Source organism: Drosophila bipectinata, chromosome 3R, assembly GCF_030179905.1.
Source record: "Drosophila bipectinata strain 14024-0381.07 chromosome 3R, DbipHiC1v2, whole genome shotgun sequence".
Lineage (NCBI taxonomy): Eukaryota > Metazoa > Arthropoda > Insecta > Diptera > Drosophilidae > Drosophila > Drosophila bipectinata.
The window spans coordinates 25,442,540-25,467,584 of NC_091739.1; the positions used below are offsets into that span (position 1 = coordinate 25,442,540).

The window sequence follows — 25,045 nt, forward strand, 5'->3', positions numbered from 1 at the left end:
ATTAATACTTAGCCTAATTTATTTAATCAGTTAGGCGCATTCAAATTTGGGCGCTCTCTTTTAGTTTAGAATCTACTTGACATTTTACATGAACCACTGAACTTTACATGAACCACTAGTTCACCACTCAGAAAAAAACATGGCGTTCTGTCTGCGAGCGGTCACATTGTTGGCATAGTCGAGTTTTTTCGCACAATTCATTTTTGTGGAAAAAATTCCAAAATGACCACAATTGCGGATCTATTTACAAAGTACAATTGCACAAATTGTCAGGACGATATCCTGGGCATCAGAGTGCACTGTGCAGAGTGTGAAAATTTCGATCTATGCTTGCAAGTAAGTAATTACACGTAAAGCCATAGTACATTTGCATTAGGGTGACTCTAATTTTTCATTTCTTTGTTAAACAAATGAAGAATTGGCAAAGTCCACCCCTAAGTGGGTAAACAAGTTTGTTCTATTTTTTAAAAAATATAAAAATTTATAAAAAATTCAATGTAAAATATAAATTTGAATTGCTGTCTTACATTTAATAGAAGCGTATTTTAATATGGGCTAGCAATATTTGTGTTCAATAAATTAGTGCCACCCTAGCGGTACAGCCCAGAGATGCGTCGCTAATCTGGAACCAAAACTGACTCATCTGAAATATATATTATAGCCGGCGATTTCACCATGTTGATAAACAACAGCTGACATTGTTTTTACGTTGAAATTTTTTTATTTACGCAGTGCTTTGCGGCAGGAGCAGAAATCGGAGCCCATCAGAACAACCATGCCTACCAGTTCATGGATACGGGCACCTCCATTCTCAGTGTCTTCAGAGGCAAAGGGGCGTGGACGGCTAGGGAGGAGATCCGCCTGTTGGATGCCATCGAGCAGTATGGCTTTGGCAACTGGGAGGACATTTCGAAGCACATTGAGACCAAATCCGCGGAGGATGCCAAAGAGGAGTATGTGAACAAGTTCGTCAATGGAACGATTGGTAGAGCCACCTGGACGCCGGCCCAGAGTCAAAGACCCCGCCTCATCGATCACACCGGAGACGATGATGCCGGTCCCCTGGGCACTAGTGCTCTGGCTAGTCTTCCGCCACTTGATATCAACACGGATGAAGCTATGCAGCTGGGCTATATGCCCAACCGAGATAGCTTCGAAAGGGAGTACGATCCCACGGCAGAGCAGCTTATTTCGAACATCACTCTGAGTTCGGAGGACACGGAAGTGGATGTGATGCTTAAGCTGGCGCACGTGGATATCTATACCAGGAGGCTTCGAGAACGAGCTCGCCGGAAAAGAATGGTAAGGTTTCCACAATCAGAATTTAATATCCGTGTCTAGGGATGTTCTATAATGTTGTGCTTAGGATTCGTCTGTAGCTTTATTTTCTGAATGCCTTTTTGTGTACCTCCCTAGGTAAGAGATTACCAACTGGTCTCGAACTTTTTCCGCAACCGCAACTATGCTCTGCATCAAGGACTAACCAAAGAGCAGCGAGAGTTCCGGGACCGTTTCCGGGTTTACGCACAGTTCTACACCTGCAATGAGTACGAGCGCCTGCTAGGATCGCTGGAGCGCGAGAAGGAGTTGCGCATCCGGCAAGCGGAGCTGTACAGATACCGCTATAACGGCCTGACCAAGATCGATGAGTGCGTTCATTTCGAGCAACATGCGGCAATGGCCACTCATCGCTCTACAGGGCCCTATGGCCATGGAAAGACTGTAAGTGTGGGGCACCACCTCGCGGGTAATGAAAACGAAGACAATGCCTTTTCCTATGCTTTCGGACTTTTTAAAATCGATTTTTTTATCCTAAGTATATTATAGTTTTTATAAATTAAGCCTCATATAGTACCTTGTGTTAAAATATGAAGTTCGAATGCATAGACTGGAGGTTAGTTATCGTTCGTCAATATACTCGAGGTGCCTACTTCGTTTAATGAGAATGCATGACGAGTTGAATATCGTGTGTGCTGCCTTTTGCTCTTCCTGACCTTAACATCTCTTACAATCGCTTTCCCGTCTTGTCTCACGATATTCAGCTCCTCTGTATTATCAACGCGCCCAACAGCGAGCGCTTGAACGGTTGTATAAGACAATGTTTAACCACAGGACCACACGCAGCCCTCCAATGGAAGTCATCGGCCGCCAAGCTCTTCCTTGCACTCCCCTCTACCGAATCTCAAAAAGGTGTAAGTACTTTCAGCATCTTTCTCAACCATCCTAGTGTTTAATTGGTGATCTCCACTCTTCTACAGCGAACTGTCAAGCGGCGTCGAGGCAAGTTCAAGTTCAATCGCACCAAGAAACATGCTCCACACCGCCGACCCGACCTGCTCCGGAGGATTATTGCCCAACAGAAGTTACTCGGATAGCTGTCGGACATTGTCGGCAGCTACGACAACGATGCTGCCGACGACCGGGATGGGACAGGGAGTGGGAATGGGGATACTGGACTCGAGCAGCCAGGGAGCGACGACGGGAGCGATTTCCGCGGGTATGACGACCTCAGCGCAGGCGAATCTGCCGACGAACTCGGCGAAGGGAAGCCACCTGCTGCTGCACCACCACCAGAATCAAAACTCCCAGCTCGTGCAAAAAAATCAACTGCCAAACGAGGTCGTCGGAGGAAACAGTGAACCCAGTATGAGTCTGAAGCTTCGCCAGCAGCTGGATGATCTGAAACACCTGCCGCAGCCTCTCGGCAGCAATCTTCTTAGTCACAACGAGCTGGATGTTTGCAAGAAGCACAACATTACACCAACCACGTACCTTTCTCTAAAGACCGTTTGCCTGAGCGGAGCTCCGTCGCTGGGCAGTCCCATGGAGACATCGCTGCGCAAGTTCTTCATCAAGTGCGGCTGGCTGAGCCACTAGTATATCCATTGCCAATTCTTATGCATAATTTTAAAGCAACACACAGGCATTTGCTAAACTAAGGACTTAACTTTATTGTATCATCGTTAGCATAAGACCACATATATTTTATACTGTTTAACTTTCGTTGCCATTGAGAGGTAAAAACTAAAACTTGTATCAAGTCGAGCTCAATTAGCTGAGGTTCTGTTCCTTTTGTTGTGAGAGATGTCCGGGGAATGGGATGTATTCTGTATTAACTTATCCATAAGTAGGTAACCCAACCAATTGAATATGTGAATATGTATGATGGAGTATACAAAATGAAGTGTAATAAATATATTTCAACACTACCTGTGTCTTCAACTACGCTGCTTGGACATTAGCACCAAAAGCACTTACTCGAAAAATACGCAAAATATATGTACATAAAAAATATTTTAAAAATTTTAAAACCAAACTGACGCTTTGAGTATTTGAACTTGTTATTTCTGTGAGCTGCGTCGATTATTTCAATAAACTATTTCTCACAAACCTTTTAAAATAAAATGTGTAATGTATGGTTCTCTTGGAATAATAATTTATGAAATATATTAGGCAGTTAAATGTTAAAAAAAATGTTGCATTTTGCACTACATTTCTTTCTGAATGATATCCTGAAGTCTATATCCTATTAAAATTGATCTCAAGTCTTTGTGAATCGACCTAACCTTACGCCTCTTATCTTATGATGGTCTAAAGCAGCGACCTCGAGCATATATGTAGTTTGTAACCGTATACCTACAAAAATATAGAATATGGATATATAAACCGATTTATTCACTTTGGCCTTAGATCTATAGGTGATGTAATGGTCTTGCCTCCCAATAGATGATGCACTGCATCACTTGTTTCGCAGAAAGTAACGGTACAATGTATTTTTCTGGCCCCCACTGGCGGTGGCGGTGGTAGCTGTAGCTGGCGCGGCACCAGTGCCCCTTCGTTCGCTGCCGTTGGTCTGCTCCACTGCCGCCACCAAAGAGGTACGCCACGAGGCGATTAGCTCCGTTTGCAACTCGACGGGTAGTTCTTTGAAGACCTCCGCATCCACGCCACTGGGACAGGCGATGTCTGTGAGGCTGGTGGTGGTGTTGGTGGTGACCATAGCGGGCATAGGCGAAGCAAAGGTGGTTGTCGGAGTACTTGGCGCGCTCATTGCAGAGTCGTCCATGGGCGAGGGCAGTGGCGAGGAGGCAGTAGAGCTGGCGTTTGAGCTAAGGCGGCTGGTAGTGCGCGTGGACAAAAAGCGAAGGCTGCCGTCGATCCGCTGCATTAGCGTATTCGGTGGCTGGACGGTGCGGAAGCGAGGAGCCGCCGCTGATGTGGAAGCTGTGGGCGTTGTGCTCATGGGAAAGTCCTTTTCACTGTCCCGCGAATTTAAACGCAGATCACAGACGCGCAGCTTGCTGGGCGAGGCGACATCGGCGGCATTATCCCCGACATCCGCCGCCAACCGGCTGCGCTTGGACACCAGTAATCGGCCAACGCGACTCTTTTTCGGGGATGGTTCCACCTCCGTCTCTGAGAAATCGCTGAAATCCGAATTAGTGGCCGCCGATTCCGATCCATTATCCATCATCATCGGTACCGGCGATGCCGTGGTGGCTCGTCGCCTGTGAAACTGATCGCTCGGCTTGAAAGTCGTTGGCGAGGATCGAAAGGCGCATTCATCCGAAGTCGGACTCTCGGCCGTGGGACTCGTGAGACTTGTATTTGTCAGCGATGTTATAGATTGGACCTCTAGATCCGCCTTCTTGATGAGAAAATTGGCGATGGATGAGGAGCCAACTTTCCGTTCCTGGAACTTGGAAAAGGCCAGTCCGAGCAGGGTGATATTAAACGGCTTGCTTAGATCCACAATTCGCTCAAATAGGCGCATGACAATTTTAAGAAGTTTCTCCTGTGCTCCGTCCGCTAGCTGAACTTTGCTCACTCCCGTTTCTCCTGGACAAACGGACGTTTTAAAGAGTGAAGGTAGGATGTTGGCTTGTTTAGTTTCGCGATGACTGCTTTTCTTCTGGGAGTCGAACTTGCGTAAGACCACTTTGATGGATATGGGAATGCGACCGTCCTCTGAAACCTAATAAACACGATTTTTTATAAAAAAAATCCTAATATATAAGCATTAGTTTATTATTTACCTGCTCAACTAATCGCTTCAGCAGCATTCGGAACCTCTCCTCAACGTCGGTCCGGACAGAAATGGGCTTGCAAGAGTCCTCCATGCCGATTGTCTTTGGCTTCCCAGTTGGACGCACCAAGCCCGTGTCCCGACCAAAGGCTAGATCTCTTAGCCTAGTGGCAGTTTCAAATCCAAACTTCTTTCGCATCACATCCATATCACACTGCTGTAGTTGCTCCACCGTCGACATCCCGGCCTCCAGAAGCAAACATTGCGTTTTCTGACCTATTCCCGTAACTCGCTTTAGATCTCCCAGTTCCCGCATAAATTGTTCGGCGTAGGTTGAAACGAGGACAGTTTGTTGATTAGGTTTGTGGCTGCTGCCGACGAGCTTCGCTAGGAGTTTGTTGTAAGAGATCCCAGCACAGCAAGTGATGCCCAGACGAAGCTTAAGTTCCTCCCTGATTTCCTGAGCAATTCGGGAGCCAATAGCCAGTCTCTGCGCACAGCCACAAACACAATCTGACAAAGGAGTACCGTCTTCAGGATAGACATGACCCACAGCTGGTTTCTGCTGCGCCTCAGCGTTGTGGGCTTGACGCAGTTCCACCAGAGACGTCACATCCATAAAGTTCTCATCGAAGCCAAGCTTCTCCACCAACGGTGTGTAGTTCAGCAGCAAGTCGAAGATCTTTTGCGACATCTGTCGATATGGCGTTAGATCTTCACCGTTGACTAGAACCAAGTCCGGGCACAAGCGCTGAGCCTCCTCGATGAGCATCAGTTTGGAGACACCTTTGGCTCGGGCAACATAATTGCAGGTGACCACAATATTTTTCTGTTGGATACCAAGGGCTTTGGCGCGTAGCGTAGGATCCCGAATCTCCTCCACCTGTGCGTAGAAATAGTCCATGTCTAGATGGATAACGGTGCGCTGATGCGCCTCGCTCTTTCCGAGCACGCTGGCGAAGTCCATGGTGGTTGAGAGCGCCTGCAATTGCACAAAATCATGAAATACTTTATAATACAGGCACAATACCAAGAGTTACCTATTTTTTTTTAAATTGAAAGAATAAATTTATCCAAACTTTCTTAACTAAGCTTAACAATAAAAATTTACATTTTTCTTAAACGATTTTTTAATCATTTTGCCTATTATACCCGTGAAAACAAGGACTACACAGTATAATGATGCAAGTCGTGTGACTGGCGGCGAAACAAAGCAAATCCAGAGGCAGTGAAATCTGCTGCTGCCACTGTTGCTTCCACCCCGCGTCCCCTGCTTAATTCCTCGCAGCTCTTCTTCTTCTTAGCCCGCTGCCGACTTTCTAATCAAACAAACGAAAAAAATATTGGAGCCACACACACATTGTTAAAAAGCGTGCCGGCTAAACATTTACACAACAAAATATTGCACAAAGCCGTATGTTTGGCGATGACGCATTAGTTAATGGCCAAGAAAACAGCAGATTTGAAGGGACTCCCCTCCGATTGCATTCCAGAGTGTTCTCCAAGACATCTGGACTTACATTTTTTCTATGCTTCATTGCCGCCATATAGGGGCCATTTTTACGACTCTTAATCAAATAAATAATGCTTATTACTGAATATTTACCTTAAAAACTAGAAAACTGCAGCCACTGCGCCATCAACAAAAAACACTAGTGGTGGAAGTTCCTAAAGAGATTAGAGGTGGAGTGACATCGATACCAAAACATCGGCCGAATCGCGCTTCTCAAAATCGATAATACATAAATGTTTCAAAACGTACTTTTTTATTTATCCATAGAACAGAAAACAAGTTTGAAAGCTGTTTATTACAATTTAAATTAATTTCGTTCCAAATTAAAAATTATATTTTACCTGATCTTTTAAAAAAGCATGGATCAAACTCTGTGGCAACTCTACCTCTATTTTTAGTGTTGCAAAGCACGAAAATTTAAAATTTGCCCGACCAAGCGCCAACAGAATAATTCATTCAAAATATCTTCTTAATAATTATAAGTTATTAAAGATTTTCAGAGTGGGGCTTGATTATCTTGATTATTTAAATCTTGAAATTCATAATCTTTGTCCAGCTGATACGCTATTATACTGATCGTAATTAAAGAACAGAAATTTATTGCTAATTGTACTAGTAAACTGTGCTCAGTTTAGATCGCAAATATACTATTAAAAAAGGTATCCGGTTTTTGATTTATTAATATAAGCTTACTCAATGTATTTCTAAAATTTAATACGATTGAATTTTTAGTACGTATTGTTATCTAATTATTGCTTATGAATATAAATATTTAAAAACAGGTTCAGATATTTGGCAAAATAAGATTACGCAGGCTTCAGACAATCTTGCAATGTTATGATGTATAAAGTTGCTTTTCTGTTTTGTATCTTTCTAAATATTTTAGCTTTCTTTTAAAACTGGTCAGAATCAATTGGTATAAATACGCTGATTAAGCTTTAGAAGCATCAAAAATTTAACGATGAAGTACTTTGCTGTGGTAGCTTTCCTGATCCTGGCCATTTTGGCTGTTGTTCAAGGATCCCCCGAACCTGTTGGTGCTTCTGTCCTCAAAGCCATCAAAGGAAAATAATCCATTGATATAAAATATTTTTCAAATGGATTAATTATATTTATATGATTAATTAATTAATATTATAAAGTTTTAAACATATGTCATGAACATATTAAATACTCCTTAACGAAAATTTTAAATAAATATTTTTTGATTCTTTGTTTACTGAAATGAGTCTTTGTTTATTAATTTTATCGATAATGACGCACAAACCCATTAAAAGGTAGTTTTAATTTTGTTTATAAAGCAGCTCTTCGGTAGAATGTTTATTCATAGTATTAAACAATATTTCGTCAAAGACTGAACACGATTTTTTGTGAAGATTATTGGTGTGTTTTGTTTCATATATGCTAATTAATTTAAAAGCAGAGATGACTTCCTTTATAGAAATAATGCAATTCACAAGTTTAAAATTTAAAAGCTTTTATTTTGTCAACAATTTTGTTATAAATAGACCTGTAATCATTCAGACAGCATCGAGGGCCCGAACAATGAAGATCCAAGCTTTGTTCACAATTTTGTTTGTCCTCTTGGCAGTTGTCCTGGCTCAGGACCATCAACGTTATAATAGAAAAATTAAACCAGGAGCTCCAGTTTCGAGTAATCCATTCGGGTCTTAATAACTTACTGAATGATGACTAAATAAAACACCCAAAGAAACATTGTGATTAATAGTGAGATTAAAACAAGGAATTTTGCAAAATTCCGTATCCTTAAAAAGTGTTTTATAATTAAGGTAAATGTTAACATTACCGTTCCGGAATCCGGATTTGAGTTATAGCCCTCTTCAATTAGCATTTTTGAAATCTGTACATCGCATGTCAGCGCATTTATTGTTATTACAATAATTTTATGAGCGGCCAGCCGTGATTTTTAATGATATTCATGAGTTTTATATTGGCAAAGTCTTGTACAAGATAAAGGCGCGCACAAAAAGAAGTATAAAATAAAATAAAAGCACCCAAGGTGGGTGGAGTTTTCCTGGCGACTGCTAGGGGATAGCGATGTGATGGTGGTGGTGGTGGTGGTGTGGAGTTTGGTGGTGCTGTGGTCACGCGCTTTCATGCCAGTCGCCCAAGAATGTGGGGCAGCGCAGCTTTATGGCTCTTGTTTGTGGTATTGCCTGTGGTGTCGTATGAAATGCGCTCGGAATTCGCCAGCAGCAAAAGTAACAAAAAAAGGAAAAAATTATATACATATACATATATTGGACAGGCCTTCGACTTGTTGTCCACTCCTCCTTGCCTGGGCCCGAGATCGTCCTGCGCCTGTGATAATCGCCCCGCTGGCTGCTTGACAGGCAAACAATGCTGTGAATTTGATTAAAATCAGCCAGCGTGTGCGTCTCCACTTCACTGCTCCTTCAGCTCCTTTGGCTGCTTTGTCGTTATTGGAGCACTCACAGACGACCCAGCCATATGGGTGTATTTTGTATGTAGTTTAAGCCAGGCTTATGGGCCAGAGCTCGTTTGCTGCCCCACTGCAGGAGGTGGTTCCGCTAATTGCGATTTGCCAAATTTGGCATGGGAATATCGAGGAGTCAGCCACCCGATAGAAATATGCATTTCACCTTTAAAATACTGAATCTTGGATTGCAAGTATAATGAGGTAGAGGCGAGAGAATTTGGAAATGAACAAAAATGCCTTTCTTTCTCCATTTCACTGACTCACTGCTAATGAGGTTCTATTGCCAGGACGATCCTTATGTAATTTTCATTCAAAGCCTTCTTTGTTCACTGGGATTACAGAATTACTGCAGTTTATAAAAGGATTATACTCATTGGGTTAAGTAATGGTTATCCAAAGTGCATATTATTATTTTTTTAAAGAATTTTAAAATTTTGAATCTGAAGTTTATACATTTTTCTTCTTTTATACATTTTTTCCAGTGATTTCAGCCTCATTCGCTGATTTCTTGTGAATTTGCAATGAGACTAAAAGCTAATTAGTTGCCTGGATTTGGGGTCCTGCCTTACATTTCTTGCCCTGTTCCAGCGAAGCGTTAATTTTTCCTCTGAATTGCACACAGGAGCCTCTGCGCGGGAAAAGCGGGGAGGAAGGAAGGTGTGGGTGATTCCGCACACCCACACACTCACATAGACAAAAAGATACAGACAGACTGCAGGATCATCCGTACGGCGAAGCAAAACGGATGTTCTCGCGCAGCGTTGGCTCCGGTTCCCCGGCCCCCAGCCACTCCTCCTCCTGCTTGTTGCCACCCCACCAGGTCATCCTGCCAAGCCTCAATGGTTGGCTCGCTATTTTTTTTTTGCACAGGGGGGATAGCGGGTGTTGGCGAGGGGCAGCAAAATGTTAATAAATCTTATTTTTATCATTTGGCTATAAATACTGAATTTTTAGCTCCGGCCATGCTCAATTTATGGCCATTATTTATGTCGGAAAAGCGAAAACCTCAAACATGTTGCCACACTTTTTGCTCCCTCACCCACCGGGGGCTGCTATTGCTCCAGCTCCTGCTCCTGCTCCTTGGATCCTGGATCAGTGGCCTGCATTGTGCATCCATTTTATTTGCTGTATTTTTGGCCAAGAGAAAGAAAGATACACAAGCCATATTATTGCAATTTTCCAGTTGCTCCGCCCACGCCAGCAAAGCCCCCAGAGTAAAGGAAACGAACAGAAACGAAACCGACCGAAATGAAATATGAAAAATTGCATTACACCTTAATAAACACCTCACCTGGCGAGCCCGCAAAGTGGGAGTGGGAGTGGGATCTCGGTGCTTGAGGAATGGCTCTATATCTCTCCAATCGCAAGCGCTGGAGTTCCTCCAGCCTTGGCAGCTGTGTAAGCCCCTCAGTTTTGGCCATAATGAAGATTGTCTGTGGCTTAAGTGGACGCACGTTGCTCAGCCGCTCAGGTCCCAGATGGATGGGCTGCCAGTGGATGTAGATGCAGTGGATGCACTTTTAAAAATATAATAGCATTTCTGTTTTAAAGAAATAACCTTACAAAGCAAGAAACTAAATAGCCCCTAATATTTCTTTCAATGTTGTGAGCTTGATGGTGGCTGACCATGGGAAGCTGTCCTTTTCAGGTGGTTGGGGGCTTCCAGAGTCCAAACAGGTAAGCGACCGATCGCGATCACTTAGGCGCTCATCTGGCATAAAATTGTTAGAAACGCCCCGTGTGTGTGCGCCCCTGGGTAAATTGCCTCCCCCACCTCTTTCTCTGCCTCTTCCTCCTCCTTGTTGACCCTATCTTTTGGCTCAGTGATTCCTCAGTTTATCCTCAGGTTGGCCATAACGTTTTTGCCATTAAATTAATAAATTAATGCGATCGTGCAATATTCGATCATGTGGTCTGCAGTTTACCATTTCATTGGATTCTCTTCGTTCTGGTCCTTCGATCTCCTTGGGGTGGGCTGTCAGAATTTCCTAAATCTCAATACAAACCGTTTATTCGACGCTGGTTCCATCAAGAAGAGGTTTGTTGGTAATCATACACTACAGGGGACTGTAATGTTTTTGAGGATATTAAAAGCTTAAAATTTGATAAAGATTTTGAAACTTGTAGGAAAGTACTTTTTTTATATATATTTTTGGGACTTGAGAAAGATTTTTAGATAAGTTGATCTTCTCTAGTACTAACTAGATACTTACATATATAAAGTCAGCCTATTAAGGAAGTTAATAAAATTACATTGTAAATTATATATAATATTGGATACATTTTTATAAAATTGAATGGTATTTTATACATATTTATTGGTATAATATTTACCTATTTAAAAGACCCCAAACCACTGTTCTTGGCTCATGGTTTCCAGTCAGAATCTTGAACAGAAATTCGCCTGGAGAGCGTTGCACACTGAACACTAAAAATCGCATTGCATCGAGCTCTGGTCGTGATCCCAAAAGTGGGTGTTGCTAAGTGTTTTTATTTTTTAGTTTTTTTTTTTTGGGGCCTGGATGCTGCAGACGCAATGGCTGGTTGCTGGCCGTTCGCCGAAGAACCAGTCTGCCATTTTACAAGCCACCTCCTGCCCCTTGTGCATCATTAACGCTTTGCAACTGCAGCAGGGAGAGGGAATAATTGCATGGATGGAACTCGAGGCCGTTCCCTGGTTGCAAGTTGCAAGTTACCAAGTTGCCAGTTGCCAGTTGCTGGATCGCTGGCTTGGCTGTGTTGCTCTGTTAATTTTACAGCCATGTCTGATATTGCTAAATGGCTGTGAGTGGATTCGTTTAAGCACCAATTTTATTACCAACAAGCATCACGTTGCATCTGCATCGGTTCGCCTCTCTCTTGTTGTTGTTTCTGTTGTCTCGTTTGAGCCTGGCCCAATGGGGCATGGCTCTTAGCTCAACTCTTTTTTTTCTGGCTTAAACTTAAGCCCTGGATGTGGCTGTGGATGTGACTCCTTCTGTTGCCGCTGCAAGTGGAGAGATCCAATCAGGTTGCGCCTTTTTGCTTCAGTTCCAGCCACAACAACAACTTCCCACTTGTGGCCATTATTGCAGTTGTTATGGTTTTTTCCTTGTTTTTCCGCGTACATATTTTGCATTTGGTGGGAGCACAAAAAAAAATACAACAAACCAGGAGAGGCTGAATATAACAACGCCCCTCCAGCTGCCATTAATCGTTAATCACTTTACATTGCACTCAAATTATATATTTATTGCAGCCAAAAATAATTTCTCACTTTTATTGCTCCTTAAGGGATTGGAAAGCTTTGATCCAAATCGGTTAATAAAAATGTTTAATAAATGCTCGATTTTGGGAAAGTTGTAATAACAGAATAAGTGAATGAGGAAAGGAAGTACTTTATTTTTAAATCAGCTCTAGAAATCCCCTCTAAAAGAAAACCATCATACAAAGGTCTACACTTCCATTAGTATGATTTCATATTTTAATCAATTCAAGATTTTCAAATTAACTTTTCAACTCTCGATTGATTATATTTTAATATGTAATATTTAAATTATAAATGTGTTAAACGCTGTGTAAATTAAACCTGATATCAAATCAGCGATATGTCATCACTGGACATTACAGACAGATATAAACATATACCCGTCGTAATACCCGTAATATTCGTATTATAGCAGGTAGTTATCGAATCTTGTCAATCGTCAGATCACATTACACTTGATTGCTGATTGGCTCTCGTTTTGTTGGATTTGTTTTCCAATTCTGACGACTCTCAACGATGATCCCCGTTTATAGGTTAACTAACTTAGCCATTGGAGAAAACAAATTACGGCTCATTGTGCGCCAGGGATAAGGTTTCACTTCCAGAGGGGGGAATCCCCTTACCCGGGACAATGGACCACCCGGCCGGCATTGTTTTTGGACCGAATTCTCGTCTGGGGGATTTTTTTAAACGCCAGTCACGTGCCATCAACGACGACACTTTTGACATATCCGGCAGACCACACGCGTCGCTGGCAACCCACTTCTATAGAAAACATAATACCACCCCCATTCGGAGATCCTGCGGGCAAGTGTCAGGCTAAAAATTAGCGCATCACGTGCATCTTCGCTGCCACAATATCCTTTAACTGCCAGCGCAATGCTATCCTTATCATAATCGTTTTAGATTTCGTTTAATATGTTAATCTGTGTCAAGGCGATGGGTGTCCTTTCACCCTTTGTTTCAAGTAAACTTGAGAAATTCTTTAAATAAATTATAAAGATATTTAATAAAGATAGTAAAGCTAGTAAGAGGGCTCTCAGGAATCCATTAAACCACATATCAGACTCTTCATTAGGCGGTCATTAAAAAGAAAATCCTCCCGCTTTCCAGAGTATTTTCCATATCACTTTCCTGCGATACTGATTGCTTCTTCAACATTTTATTGGGGGGCCATAAAAATTATTTGTCCTGGCCCGATTGGAGTCCACTTAATGGACAACGAAACGAGCAGCCGGAGCATCCAGTCGAATAAAAATCAACGAAAAGGCTTTAAACAGCCATAAGAACTGCAAGCACTTATCGGTGGATGCGCCGGAGGATGGGGATTGCTTATCTGTGGAGAAAGAACTAATTACTCCCCTGGAGTGGCATTACTCTCTCCCATAATCTGGCCCCCACTTCACCATTTTCCTCTATCGGTTTTATGTTCGCGTTAATTACCTGGCGCGGAGATTTTTCACTGCTTACGTTTTATTTTTATGGCATTTCCCGGTAAGAGCTGCGTGAAAAGTTCTTCTCACTCGATCGAAGTCATCAACGGATGACTTGTCTGTGTAACCTTTTCTTTTAATGTCCACTGTCTTCTCACAGTACTAAAGTGCAAGGGCTTATGTCCTGGCTAGGGAAATAACAAATATGGGATTAAGGGTTGGAAGTAATGCTGCGGGGATTTAGGATAAGTTATGAAAATTGATAGAGATTTATGAGGTTTTATTGTTCGTGCTGAGAAATATTTAACAATCAAACTACGGGAATTTTTTGTGATATAATTTTATAAAAAGATCATTGAAGGGCTTTACTGAAAGATATTAAATTATATGTGTTTCAAAGGTAAGTTTTGAAAATATAATTTCAAAGATCGACCTAAAAAGGAAGTTTTCTGAATTGGAGTATTATTTTTTTTTATTATTAAAACTTTCAAAGTTTTTATTCAAAAAAAAGTTCAAAAACGTTCAAATAATTTTAAATTCTATTTCCATTTATCATTTTCCTCGAGTTCCCAGCAAGCCAATTAAATTTTGCTTTAAAAGGATTATATTACATCAGGTTAAAACTGTTTATGAAATCTTGGGGTGGATGCCAAGTGAGTCCTTTTTGGAAACGGTTTTTTATGCCCTGATTTCTCACACTGTCCCATCCATCCATCTATTCATTGATTGCTCATTTATAATGCCTCCCCCTTAGATGTCAGGGGAAGTACAGGAAAATAGCTTGGACGGGCATATTGTGGCAGTCAGTTAGGCAATTTCCCATACGCACACGCCCGTCAAAGCCGCCACACCCACCACCGAGTGGCAGGACCAGCGCAGAGTCCTCTAAGTTGCACTTTCCACCACCCAGCTTTGCGGATGAGCTGCAGCATCCGAAGGACACCAGCCAAGGCTAACGGCGAGGCTAAGCGGATATTCATTACACGAACCGCACGCTGACACGCGCCGCCGCTTTAGCACCCTCTCCAGCGGGTTTTCGTCCTTTTGCCAGGGTCGGAATCCTTGGTCCTTGGACGAGCTTACACTTTACATATGTCACGGATATCCCCGTGGGAGGGTTTGTCGCCATTTGACTTTTGAGCGGAGTCAGTCCACTGATCCTGTTTGCTGTAAATAATGCGATTAACGGCATCACGCAGCCAGCTCCTGATCCTGATTTTGCTTTGGCTTTCACCAGACTGGGGGTGGGGGATGGCTCGGGCTGGGTCCTGTTAATGAGCCGCCGAAGGAATTGCGCTCCAGTGGCAGCTTCCCGGATTAGTGCTACAAATTCGCGCCTAAGCATGGTGTGAAATATGAAAACGTACACCGAGGGAAAATCCTGTAATGACAATATTTGATTTATGATTGTGAGATTCATTTATTTCGGGATCATTTTGTCTAAGGATCAGGAATATTGAATAAATATATAAGTTTTACATGGGTTTTTATAAGTGCGAGTTTGTAGTTTATGAAGCTTATAATTTCATAAAACATTTCATTTATAGTATGTAGGTATATCTTATTTTAGAAATATTTAGCATTCACTTTGTGACTTTGTTCTATTATTTAAAAATATACATTTTAAAAATATCTACAAAATATCTTCACAATAGAGCTCAAGGTTTCAAATCATATTTTTTCAAGTGAACAAATTTTTAGGGGGTTGGAGGAAATATGAAAAATTATTGCTTCGGTTTCGGTTTGGATCTGGCCTGGGTTTGCGTTTTCCTTTGTCTATTGCCATTAAAGTGTCTTTAGTGCTCCACGACGTATGCCATTCACTGGCTTGGAAGTAATTTTTATTAACTCTGCCAAAAGTGCAAAAAATAATCGCATTAATGCCAAAGCCCCCCAACTCCCCCAGTTAGCCACGTGTGAGCTGACTAACCGTCTGAATGACTAACTGAATGACTGAATGACGGGTTGACTGACAAACTGTGTGTCAGGTCGGTGGTGTCATTGTCGTGAGTTCTCTGTTCTCGGATCTCAGAAAGGTTGGGAAACGCCAGCGGGTCTGGGACGGAGTCTGAATCTGAGTCTGGGTCTGGGCCTCATCTAAAGATTTTCCTTGCACTTTTGTCTTTGGGCGTGTCGCGTAAAGCGTTTTTGGAAAATCTCATTTTCCAGCCAGGCGCAGTCTCGAGCCAAGTGTGCGAAAATTTGATAAACGCCGACCCCCAAAAGGCGCATGATTTATGGATCGGCATTGGCTAAAAATCAGAAAAAAATCGAAAAAAAAAGAAAAGGAAGAAACCAACCCGTAACCTGGCCCTCTAAGCCAAGCTGGCTAAAGGCAAAAGGCGAAGGGGGTGTGACCGCGGCTTTGCACCGTAAAGTGCTAAAAAAACGCTCAATAAAACCACACATAAAAATTGACTAAATACAAAACATGACAGACGGCGTGCGAGTATTAATAATAATGCGTTCGGCCGACGGCCCAGTCCGATTTTGGCCCTCTCCATGTATTATTTTTGCTGGCTGCCGCTGTTGTTTATAAAGTGCAAAAAACGTTGTACTCTTTTTCACATTCACATTCGATAAAAATCGCATGATCATAAATTTACACTTTGCACAGCCTCCTCGGTAACGCCCACCCAAAAAAAAATGAAAAAAAACTACATACCAAGGGGGAGAATGCACATCGATAGGGGGTGGGCCATGGCCAAGGGGCAGGCGGTGGGGTAAAGGGTTGGAGGTGGCATGGGCGGGTGGCACAAGGGGGGCGTTGGAGATATGCACGCAATGGCAACGCCAATTGCCGGCCCCTGGGACGCGTGAACGATTGGTAAATTGTTGTGGTCAGAGACTTGCCACAGAATTGGCTTTGAATTCGAACCGGAATCGAAGTCGTTTCGGATTGCCTTCTCAGGGGTCCTTTGCGTTATGCTTTGTGGGCAACTGCAATCAGAAATGGTCAGAATGGGCAAAGGATACGAATTATAGTTACTTATTAGAGGTCATTTTTTTAAATCTTAATAATGAAATAATTTTATATAAATCCAAAGTAAATATGTATACTTTTATTTCTGGAAATTGTCTCTTATTCATGTTTTTAAAATATTACTTTAATAGTTATTCATTTATTACTCAGTGATTATTTAAATTTTAGAAGGCGTCTTTAGCTTTTAAAATATATATTAAAATTTATATACCCTCCTGATATACCCTTCTAAACACCCCTTTCCATACCTCCCCAGAATTGAGGAATAAAACTGCATTTATTGCCTTTCGATTTTGATTTTTTTACAAATAGTTGAAATATTTTTCACAGAAAAGCCGCGTGCGCTTTACATTTCAAATGCGAAATTTTTGGGCGGTGGTGGGCGTCCCTGGCCACGCCCACACAGCTTGCGGTGTGAATTTATTTAATTGCCAAGCGTTTTGCGCGCGTTTCGAGTGCGATTTGTGGCGCGTTTTCTGACGCTTTCGATTCGATGATGTCCTTTATCTTCATACCCTCTCTTGCTGTCTCTCTTACAGACTTTCTTTCCGTCTCTCTCTCTTGTTGGCTTATCATTTTGACCAAATCATCATTGGCGCATCATTAATGAGTTGCACATAATTTGCATATTTCTAATTTAATCAAAATGATTTGATTCGCATGCCCCTGTAATAATAACAACAACAAACACCACACCAGAGCAGTAACAACAACAATCGAAAATGCAACAATAACAAAACCAACACCAACACCACAAGCTGCAACAGCAATAACAACTGCTATTGTGTGATGCATGTGCATGTCGCTGCAACATTATAAATAAATCAAAATACAATTTCTCAGAAATTGCGATGCCCTATCGAAATCCAGCGAGCAGAGAGACCCCCAAACATAAACACGGGCAAAATTTCCACCCGAAACACGTTGATAGGTGCACTGAAAAAAAATAGTATGTATAATAAGATATATACATATCCATGACATGATGAATATGACATTAGATATTCCCAAAAATTAATATGATTATTTCACAAATATTTAAATATATTCCTAGACCCTATATGTGTAATAAAGAATTTCTCATAGTGCACTACCATTTAGGAAGAGAGGGACTGGATCGGCGATGCGGGGGCGAAGCAAGTCGGATGTGTTGCACTTATATGGCAGTTGTGGCAAGGTCTACGCAAATGCAAACGCCACATATCCACGACCAAGGAGGGTAACATGCAAGAAGTGCCAGCAACGAAGGCGGAAAATTCGATGTTCAACTAGGTGCCCCTTTCCTGGTCCTCCCCTCCTGCCATTCGGACTGCCTGGTAGTCTTAGCCAACTTCCAAGTGGAGCTTGGCCTTAACTAGCGGCCAAAAGCAAAACGGCAACAACAGCAGCCAGAGAGGAGTCCACATGTCCTCATGTGCATGCCGTGCAATTATTTTGAATTAAATTCGTATTTTGTTCGAATCTTGTAAATGCATCTTGTTTGCCAGGTATTTCTTGCTTGGTTTTATAAAGAAAAAAAATAAGTCCTTTATGCAAATTAATTGATAAGCTCTGAGATCTTGAGGAGATGGGGAAAAATTGTTTTTCTAAAATAAACATTCTGACATTTATAAAATTTTAGACTTTCTAAAAATCTTTAAATGCCCTTATATATTTATTTGTTATATATTATTAATTAATTAACATTTATTTAATAGCAAGTGTATTACACATTATCTTTTGTATAAAGCGGAATTCCTATCAGTACCTTGAATATAAACAAATATAGTTGTTCTTGATAAGAAACAAGTTTTCAAATAACACAGCGTACAGTTTAGAAAGACTATACTTTTAGAATTAATAAGAGCTTTGAAATTTGTTCTATTATCCTTAGGAGGTGTAGGTGTAGGAGGTGTAGTTTCAAATAGTTTTCGGAGCTTTAGATCACATATTCCATCTAATCACTGGAGCTGTTCTGTTTTGAAAAACCAAGAAAGGATAAGCGAATTAGCCAGATTATTAAAAAGGCTCATACTTCGGAGTCCTGCTCGTTGAGTCGCCTAGTGCTTGTCCTGGTATTACCTCCGGGAACGGTGGACCGTCTCCAGCGTCGAAATCGGCGAAGGCAGCCCTCCTCCTCCAGAATGTGGTAGAGATTCATCAGCAAGATGGCCAGCACCACCAGCAAGGTGGCGAAGGCCAGGATATCCCTCAGAGTCCAGTAGGGATGTATTCCCGTCACACCGGCCGCGTCCAGTTTTTGGGCGGACGCTTCCTTTGGCGGCCAGTCTATGTCCACCTGACTGTCATTTATTTGGACTTTATGTTCGATCCTCGCCTGCAGGCGAACCCCTCGATCATTGAGGTAAATAAACATTTTGCGATACAACCCAGGACTCCAATGATTGTCCTGTAAGGCCAGCTCCTTCAGGGTTTCATGCTTTGAATGAAACTGTTTGTAGTCGAAGTCACTCAATCGATTCCCCTCGAGGTACAAGACCTCCAAGTTTGGCAAGCCAGCCAGCTTCTCCACTTCCAATGTCAGGAGGAGATTGTGGGACAGATCCAAGTAGGTGAGGCGGGATGACAGGATGGGCGAGTCCGATGGTATTGAAACCAGTCGATTGTTGGCCATGTTGAGGTACTTTAAGCTTGGCAGGATGTACAGGCCCTGCTGCTCACTGTAAGCCTCATTGAAAGCTAATGATTCTATTATATTTTTGGATAAATCCAGTCTTTCAAGGCTCCACATTCCACGCAGCAGATTGTAGGTATCGTTTCCATTCAACAAATTCCCGTGGAGGTCCATTTCGATAACGGATGACTTGTTGCCCACATAGAGGTGACTAAGCTCGTTGTTGGACGCCTTGAGTCGGATAAACCCGCCCTGGATTATCAAATCGGTGAGGCTGCTGCCTTCCAGTACCAGGGTCTGGACATTGATAATATTTAGCATCAGGTTATCCAACTGACCGGCACGTCCCAAATCCAGAAGTCGCAGGTTCGTCAATGGTATCAAAGTATCCGACAGCAGGGTAGTTAAGTGATTTCCATTCAGGAGGAGGGTTTCCAACTTTGTGTTGTTGGCAAATATATCTTTGGGTAATTTTTCAATCAGGTTCCCACTTAAATCCAGATGCACCAGCTCCAAGAGGGGATCGAAGGTGTTCTCCCGTATCTCCTCGATGCCATTACCTTGGAGGCCAAGTAACTTGAGTTTCGGTATTCCATTGAAGGCATTCGCGTTTACCCGATAGAGGATGTTGTGACCGAGTTCGAGAATCTCTAGCTTAGGAATCATAGAGAACTGATCAGCTCTTAAGGCCCACAGATTCGTGCGCTGCATTTGTAGGGAGGTGAGATTAACCACCGGCATAAGACTCTCCTTGCTGATGCCATAAGATCCACAATTCCGGATGACCAGGGTCCGCAATCCGGGCGTCAGATTCAGCAGTATCCATGGCACGGACTCGCGACTGCAGTTGCTGAGATGGAGTTCCCGTAATTGCAATGCTGGCGTATCGGAGTATGGCATCGGTTTCTCCGTCAAACTGCAAAAGGTGTCCGGACAGGTGGCACTCAGGTTTAACCTTCCGAGGGCATCGAGAACAACGGCAGCTGCTGCGATCCTCAGGCCGCAAAAGCAACCCAAAAGACACAGATAGAAATACATACTATGTATGTATATCTTTATGGAAAGTGTGAAAGCAGTCGTTGATTTAATTTGGCTCTCGTTTAGTCAGAATCTAGAAGTGCACTGAGAGCGGACCGACCGAGCTATACAATTTCTGCATCCAGTGGGCTTATCGTCTCGGGCGGACCCACAGCGTGGCTGATAATGGATGATGTAAAGCCCCCGGGAAGCTTTGGCGATAGCAACAAAGTAGAGCTTTATTCTCGCATGTTGCTGGAGATACGAAAATGCAATGTCAACAATCGTAAAGAAGACTCACAGTGAGATCAGTTCCATTTCATAGTCATTGTTTATATTTTTCTAAAAAAAGATTTAGAGTTAGAACTTGAATAAAAGTTTTCGTTTACCTTTATTTAAAAAAAAACATACAAATTTCAAGATATGTGATTAACAAAGCTGACTGATTCGTTTGTTGAATTTCGGGATCTTTTCCAATTGAATCCAAAACAGCAATTATCTTCGCGGCGATACACTTTGGATCTAATGTAGAAAATAACTCCGACAAGGAAAACAACCATCAGTATATCATATACACTCCATTCATGCATGGGCTTCTCGGGACAGTCTTTATTGGGAGATATTGGGCTGTCTCTGTCCTGAATATGGATCTGCTTTTTTTGCGAAAGAGTAGCCTCTTCAAGTGTATTACCATAAATAGTTAATTCCTTAAGGTTCCTATAAGCTATTATATAATGGACATTAAAATCAATCCTAGTGAGTTGGTTTTCCGCCAAATTCAAAGATTGTAAACTTTTTTCTGCCATTAATAAGGAATTCAGAGTGAATGTTTTGAGTCGATTGTGTGACAGGTCCAGTACGTTAAGAAGTGGTCCAATTAGATATGTTTCCTCGGAAAAGCTGGCCAATTGATTCCCCGAAAGATTTAAGTATTTCAGGCTTGGCATTAGGCAGACTTCTTCGTTGAAGGCATTGAACTGCTGGGGTAAAGTTTCTAAGGAGTTGTTAGACAGATCTAAGCGCTCGAGGCTCCACATATTACAGAAATATTCGCTTAGATTTTTTTCAGTAAGTCCCAACCGAGATCCTCGTAGGTCCAATTCTATGAGGTAATCTTTTCTTTGTAGCTGCAAATCCTTCAGCTTGCCATAGGCAGCGTTTATTTTGTTTATCCTTTCACTGGATATCAAGCTTTCCACTCCACTATTTTCCAGGATCAGGGTGTCAACTTTAGAGAAGAGCTTTACTTCTTTCAATGTGAGACAGCGGCTGAGATCTATTATTTGAAAATCAAAATCGGGAAAGTCCACCTGAATCAAGGGGTTATCGTTCAAAAATAAAGATCGAAGATTTCGATTTCCAGCTAAAATATCTTTTGTCAGGTTGGTAATTTGATTTATACTTAGATCCAAATGTTGAAGACTCTCCAGTGGTTGAAATACTTTCTCAGGAAATCTCGTTATGTAATTGTTTTGAAGACTCAGGAATCTTAGTTGTGTTAGATTTTTAAAAGTCTCATTGGATAAACTGACTATTTCGTTTTTTCCCAAGTAAAGAATGTTAAGCTTACTCAGGTTGACAAATTCATGATCCTCCAAGTACCAGAGTGTTCCATTTTTAAGTTGTAAGCTACTGATGTTTTTGAGGCTACTAAAATGTTTAATTTTTAATGTATTTCTAAAGCAATGTTCTATAATCACGCTTTTAAGATGTGGGGCGTTTAAGGGCCCAAGGTCACTACAAACTGGCAGATGGAGCTCCAATAGGTGCGGGGCCGAAAAAGATAGATTTGTATTTTTTTCGAAAATTTCGCAGTAGAATTCGGAGTACGTTGAATTTCCTTGAACTTTTCCAAAAAAACCAAAATTAATAGATAAGATCAAGACGACCGCGTGCAAAATAAACATTTTCTATATTTATAGGCAGTGATTCCTCTATTTTGGATTTTTTCTATAAAGTAAACAAATTAATAATTTCTTTTTTTATAAAATTTAGTTTTTAAGTCAGTTAGTTACCTTTCAAAATATGACACTTGGTATGTTATTTAAACTAAACGCGAATTTTATTCTTAATCGGCTTACGTGTATTTGTAGACTGCCTTTTATATCAGCTGTTTTACTAGAGATCGAAAATATAACGCAGCGTTTTATAGCAATTAGCTTTCTGTATGTATGAGGAATACGATAGATGGCGCGCATTTAAATTCAAATTCAAAAGATAAGACAGGGAATTAAATCTAAGGCAAGCTAAAAAAAATATATATGTATATATAATAAAATCATATGTCTGTCGTATGAAAAAATTTATTAGACATATACAAAAAAAAAAAAAAAAATCCAATGTGTACTCTTTTGGCATCCCCAGACTGGTTAATACATCAAATACCTTAAACATCTCAGTTTATCAGAGACAACCAACTAACATGTTCCACATAAAAAAAGAATCCTTCTCTTGGCAAATCCGTGAGAGGCAGAGTAAGAGATCCTTTAATTCCCTGCATAATTCCAAATCAGACAAGCGTTAAAAACATTTCATTATAACGCTACACAATCGGAATATTTAATGATTTAATCGGCAGGCGAATCAGCCAGAAAAACAACTACGAAAACTAAGAGCAGACACCTAAGCAAAGGAGTTGCAAACCAAAAAAAATATATATGTATAAAAGGACAGAGCCTGCATCGCTGCACTGCCGATAAACTGCTTCAAATTCACAGATTTTAAATTCAAAATCACAGCCACACGGCGCAGGTTAAGGCAGCGAGTCAGCAAGACTGTCAGGCAGGCAAAGGCAGAACGTGTAAAAAGCACAGCAAGGTCTTTTTCAAGATCTCCCCAAGAACTCATACCTCTGCCGGGCCATTCCATTCCATTCCCAACGTTGGCTCTCGATATAATGGCGCGAGTTTCATGTTTACAAAAAAGATTATGCAGTCCCCGAACAAAAAAAAGAACAGGCCACGAGAAGCCCCAACAAACATGCAGCGGCTGCAGAGTTGCAGGTAACTTGGGGACCCGAGGATGGTACCTGAACTCTGAAAACCGAGAACTGAAACTGGAGTTCTAATTAAACAATTCGTAGAATTTCGCGTTAATTGCGAGAAAACGACTTGAACGTGCTCGCCGGATTGGCTGGAGCCTTGGAACTCTGGAACATTGGTTACTCTACCTTTACCATCTTACCCTTACCCAACCTCCCGCTTGGTACTCCCCTTGGTTGGCATCCCACTTGCTAGGTGACACGTTCTTGTGGTGCATCCAAAGATATTTCTGCATTCTTCTTATTCGATAAGATGAAATTATATTGCCTTTAACATTTGTCTAAAAAGTTTGATTGCTTTGAAATTATTCAAACAAAGATAAATCTCTATGGAAAAAATATAATTTTAATTTAGATTTGGAATAGTTTAAGATTTAACCATAGGAACCATTTAAGGTTTCTTTTATTTAAACAATAAAACATTCAAATTCATAAAAATTGAATGTTCAAGTCATGTATTTCTTCCATATTATCGTACATAGATTATACGTTAAAAGTTCTGATAATTTTCTCAAGTGCACTATAACACCTATGATTTTCCCAGATCTCGTGCCTTTCTGGGGGCTTCCATTTGAAGAAAATGAGCCCATTTATTAACACGCCCAATTCAAAGAACCCCTCCATGTTACTCACGTGGACAATGCTATGAACTTTTTACACATGTGAAGAAGGTTGGCCAACTCGGAGAGAAAACTCAATTCAAATTATCGCCAAACAAGATCGACAGATGTTCAACTGCCACAACAGAAATGCTGCGTCCAAGCTGGAGGGTACTGGGACTGAAGGGGTAAAGCGACTGAAACCGAGTTGGAGAAAGGTCAATGAGGTGCACCGACCGATCGGCCAGATCGATCTTTGAAACATAAAGCCCAAAGCCCAGAGCCAAAGTCAAAAGCAGTCGCACGTCTCGCTGAGCAAATAACGCCCCAAAAAATAAAATAACACAAAAAGAAAAACAGAAGAGCGAACTAAACCCTTTAATCTAAACCACTTTGGGCAATGGCAGGGAACCACCTCAGATCGGATCTGAGTCGATCCGATCCTATCCGATCGACAACGCCACGCATATTTCGCATAACCCAGGCACACCTTTTCGCCAGGGTCCAGTTGAGCTGAAGAGCTGGAAAGGAAGGGATAACCCCGAAAACATACACGTAGAATGCGAGGAGGAACACAAATCGGGGAACAAAGGCATAGGCAAAGGCACTCAGAGACTCAGAACCTCGAGAAGGGGTCGCAAGAGACGGACGACTCCGAGGAGTCGGAGGGCAGAGCTACCGTCATCATCGCCAGCACTCCACTACCATTCTGCGCCATTCGATCATCCCAGCCAGCACTCGTCATCGTGCTCGTCATCGTGTCCACATCCCAGAGCCCGTTCTTATCGGGCCGATTAATCTGCCATCTCTATCGCTGATAAGGATACCAAATGGACGACCCAGAGCTTCTCTTCTCCCTGCCTCCTATTCGATCCGATCCAACCCTAACCACAATACGACAACCACATCATTGTTAGCCCAGTGGCAGCCAACACTCATGTTTAAATTATGATGGCTTCTAACTTGCGCCCCAACCCCCGAATTCGAACTCCGAATCCGTCAAATCGAATGTGGGCATATGGGAAAGTTATACCTCTCCTCTTCCCTCTCTACTGTCCTTTCCTGATCCATCCGCTTCTCTCTGTCTCCCCGATCCCCGACGATCGTGTCAT

The 25,045-nt window shown here is 41.9% G+C and overlaps 3 protein-coding genes across 6 annotated transcripts; 1 reads left to right on the top strand and 2 right to left on the bottom strand.

The window, feature by feature from the left end:
* The first annotated feature begins 146 nt into the window (after positions 1-146).
* On the top strand, positions 147-3,051 carry Ada2b (Transcriptional adapter 2B). 3 transcript variants are annotated; one of them, XM_017236603.3, is made up of 5 exons: positions 147-336; positions 733-1,302; positions 1,417-1,722; positions 2,113-2,192; positions 2,259-3,051. In XM_017236603.3, exons 1-5 carry the CDS (start codon positions 223-225, stop codon positions 2,875-2,877), a joined length of 1,689 nt encoding a protein of 562 aa, XP_017092092.1. In that variant the 5' UTR covers positions 147-222; the 3' UTR covers positions 2,878-3,051. The 3 variants fall into 3 exon arrangements, with proteins under 3 accessions (XP_017092092.1, XP_017092093.1, XP_017092094.1); XM_017236604.3 differs by having other exon boundaries at positions 2,125-2,192; XM_017236605.3 differs by having other exon boundaries at positions 2,043-2,192; positions 2,259-2,571.
* A 603-nt stretch (positions 3,052-3,654) lies between these two features.
* Positions 3,655-7,204, bottom strand: PolI (DNA polymerase iota). The gene is made up of 4 exons (XM_043211848.2): positions 6,881-7,204; positions 6,633-6,827; positions 5,037-6,008; positions 3,655-4,975 (listed from the first exon to the last, which is right to left on the bottom strand). The coding sequence occupies exons 3-4, from the start codon at positions 5,991-5,993 to the stop codon at positions 3,740-3,742; spliced, it is 2,193 nt and encodes a 730-aa protein (XP_043067783.1). The 5' UTR covers positions 5,994-6,008; positions 6,633-6,827; positions 6,881-7,204; the 3' UTR covers positions 3,655-3,739.
* An 11,128-nt stretch (positions 7,205-18,332) lies between these two features.
* LOC108122227 (insulin-like growth factor-binding protein complex acid labile subunit) lies at positions 18,333-20,458 on the bottom strand. Of its 2 annotated transcripts, none has more exons than XM_017236790.3 (2): positions 18,725-20,458; positions 18,333-18,617 (listed from the first exon to the last, which is right to left on the bottom strand). In XM_017236790.3, exons 1-2 carry the CDS (start codon positions 20,313-20,315, stop codon positions 18,604-18,606), a joined length of 1,605 nt encoding a protein of 534 aa, XP_017092279.2. In that variant the 5' UTR covers positions 20,316-20,458; the 3' UTR covers positions 18,333-18,603. The 2 variants fall into 2 exon arrangements, with proteins under 2 accessions (XP_017092279.2, XP_017092278.2); XM_017236789.3 differs by having other exon boundaries at positions 18,678-20,456.
* Between the last annotated feature and the right edge of the window lie 4,587 nt (positions 20,459-25,045).

Bases quoted from the DNA above. Each gene is read 5' to 3' on its own strand.
- Ada2b (XM_017236603.3), top strand. From the start codon at position 223: ATGACCACAATTGCGGATCTATTTACAAAGTACAATTGCACAAATTGT. The intron at 337-732 runs GTAAGTAATTAC...TTATTTACGCAG, and splicing joins ATTTCGATCTATGCTTGCAA to TGCTTTGCGGCAGGAGCAGA. The intron at 2,193-2,258 runs GTAAGTACTTTC...ACTCTTCTACAG, and splicing joins CTACCGAATCTCAAAAAGGT to CGAACTGTCAAGCGGCGTCG.
- PolI (XM_043211848.2), bottom strand. From the start codon at position 5,993: ATGGACTTCGCCAGCGTGCTCGGAAAGAGCGAGGCGCATCAGCGCACC. The intron at 4,976-5,036 runs GTAAATAATAAA...CGTGTTTATTAG, and splicing joins TGAAGCGATTAGTTGAGCAG to GTTTCAGAGGACGGTCGCAT.
- LOC108122227 (XM_017236789.3), bottom strand. From the start codon at position 20,315: ATGTATTTCTATCTGTGTCTTTTGGGTTGCTTTTGCGGCCTGAGGATC.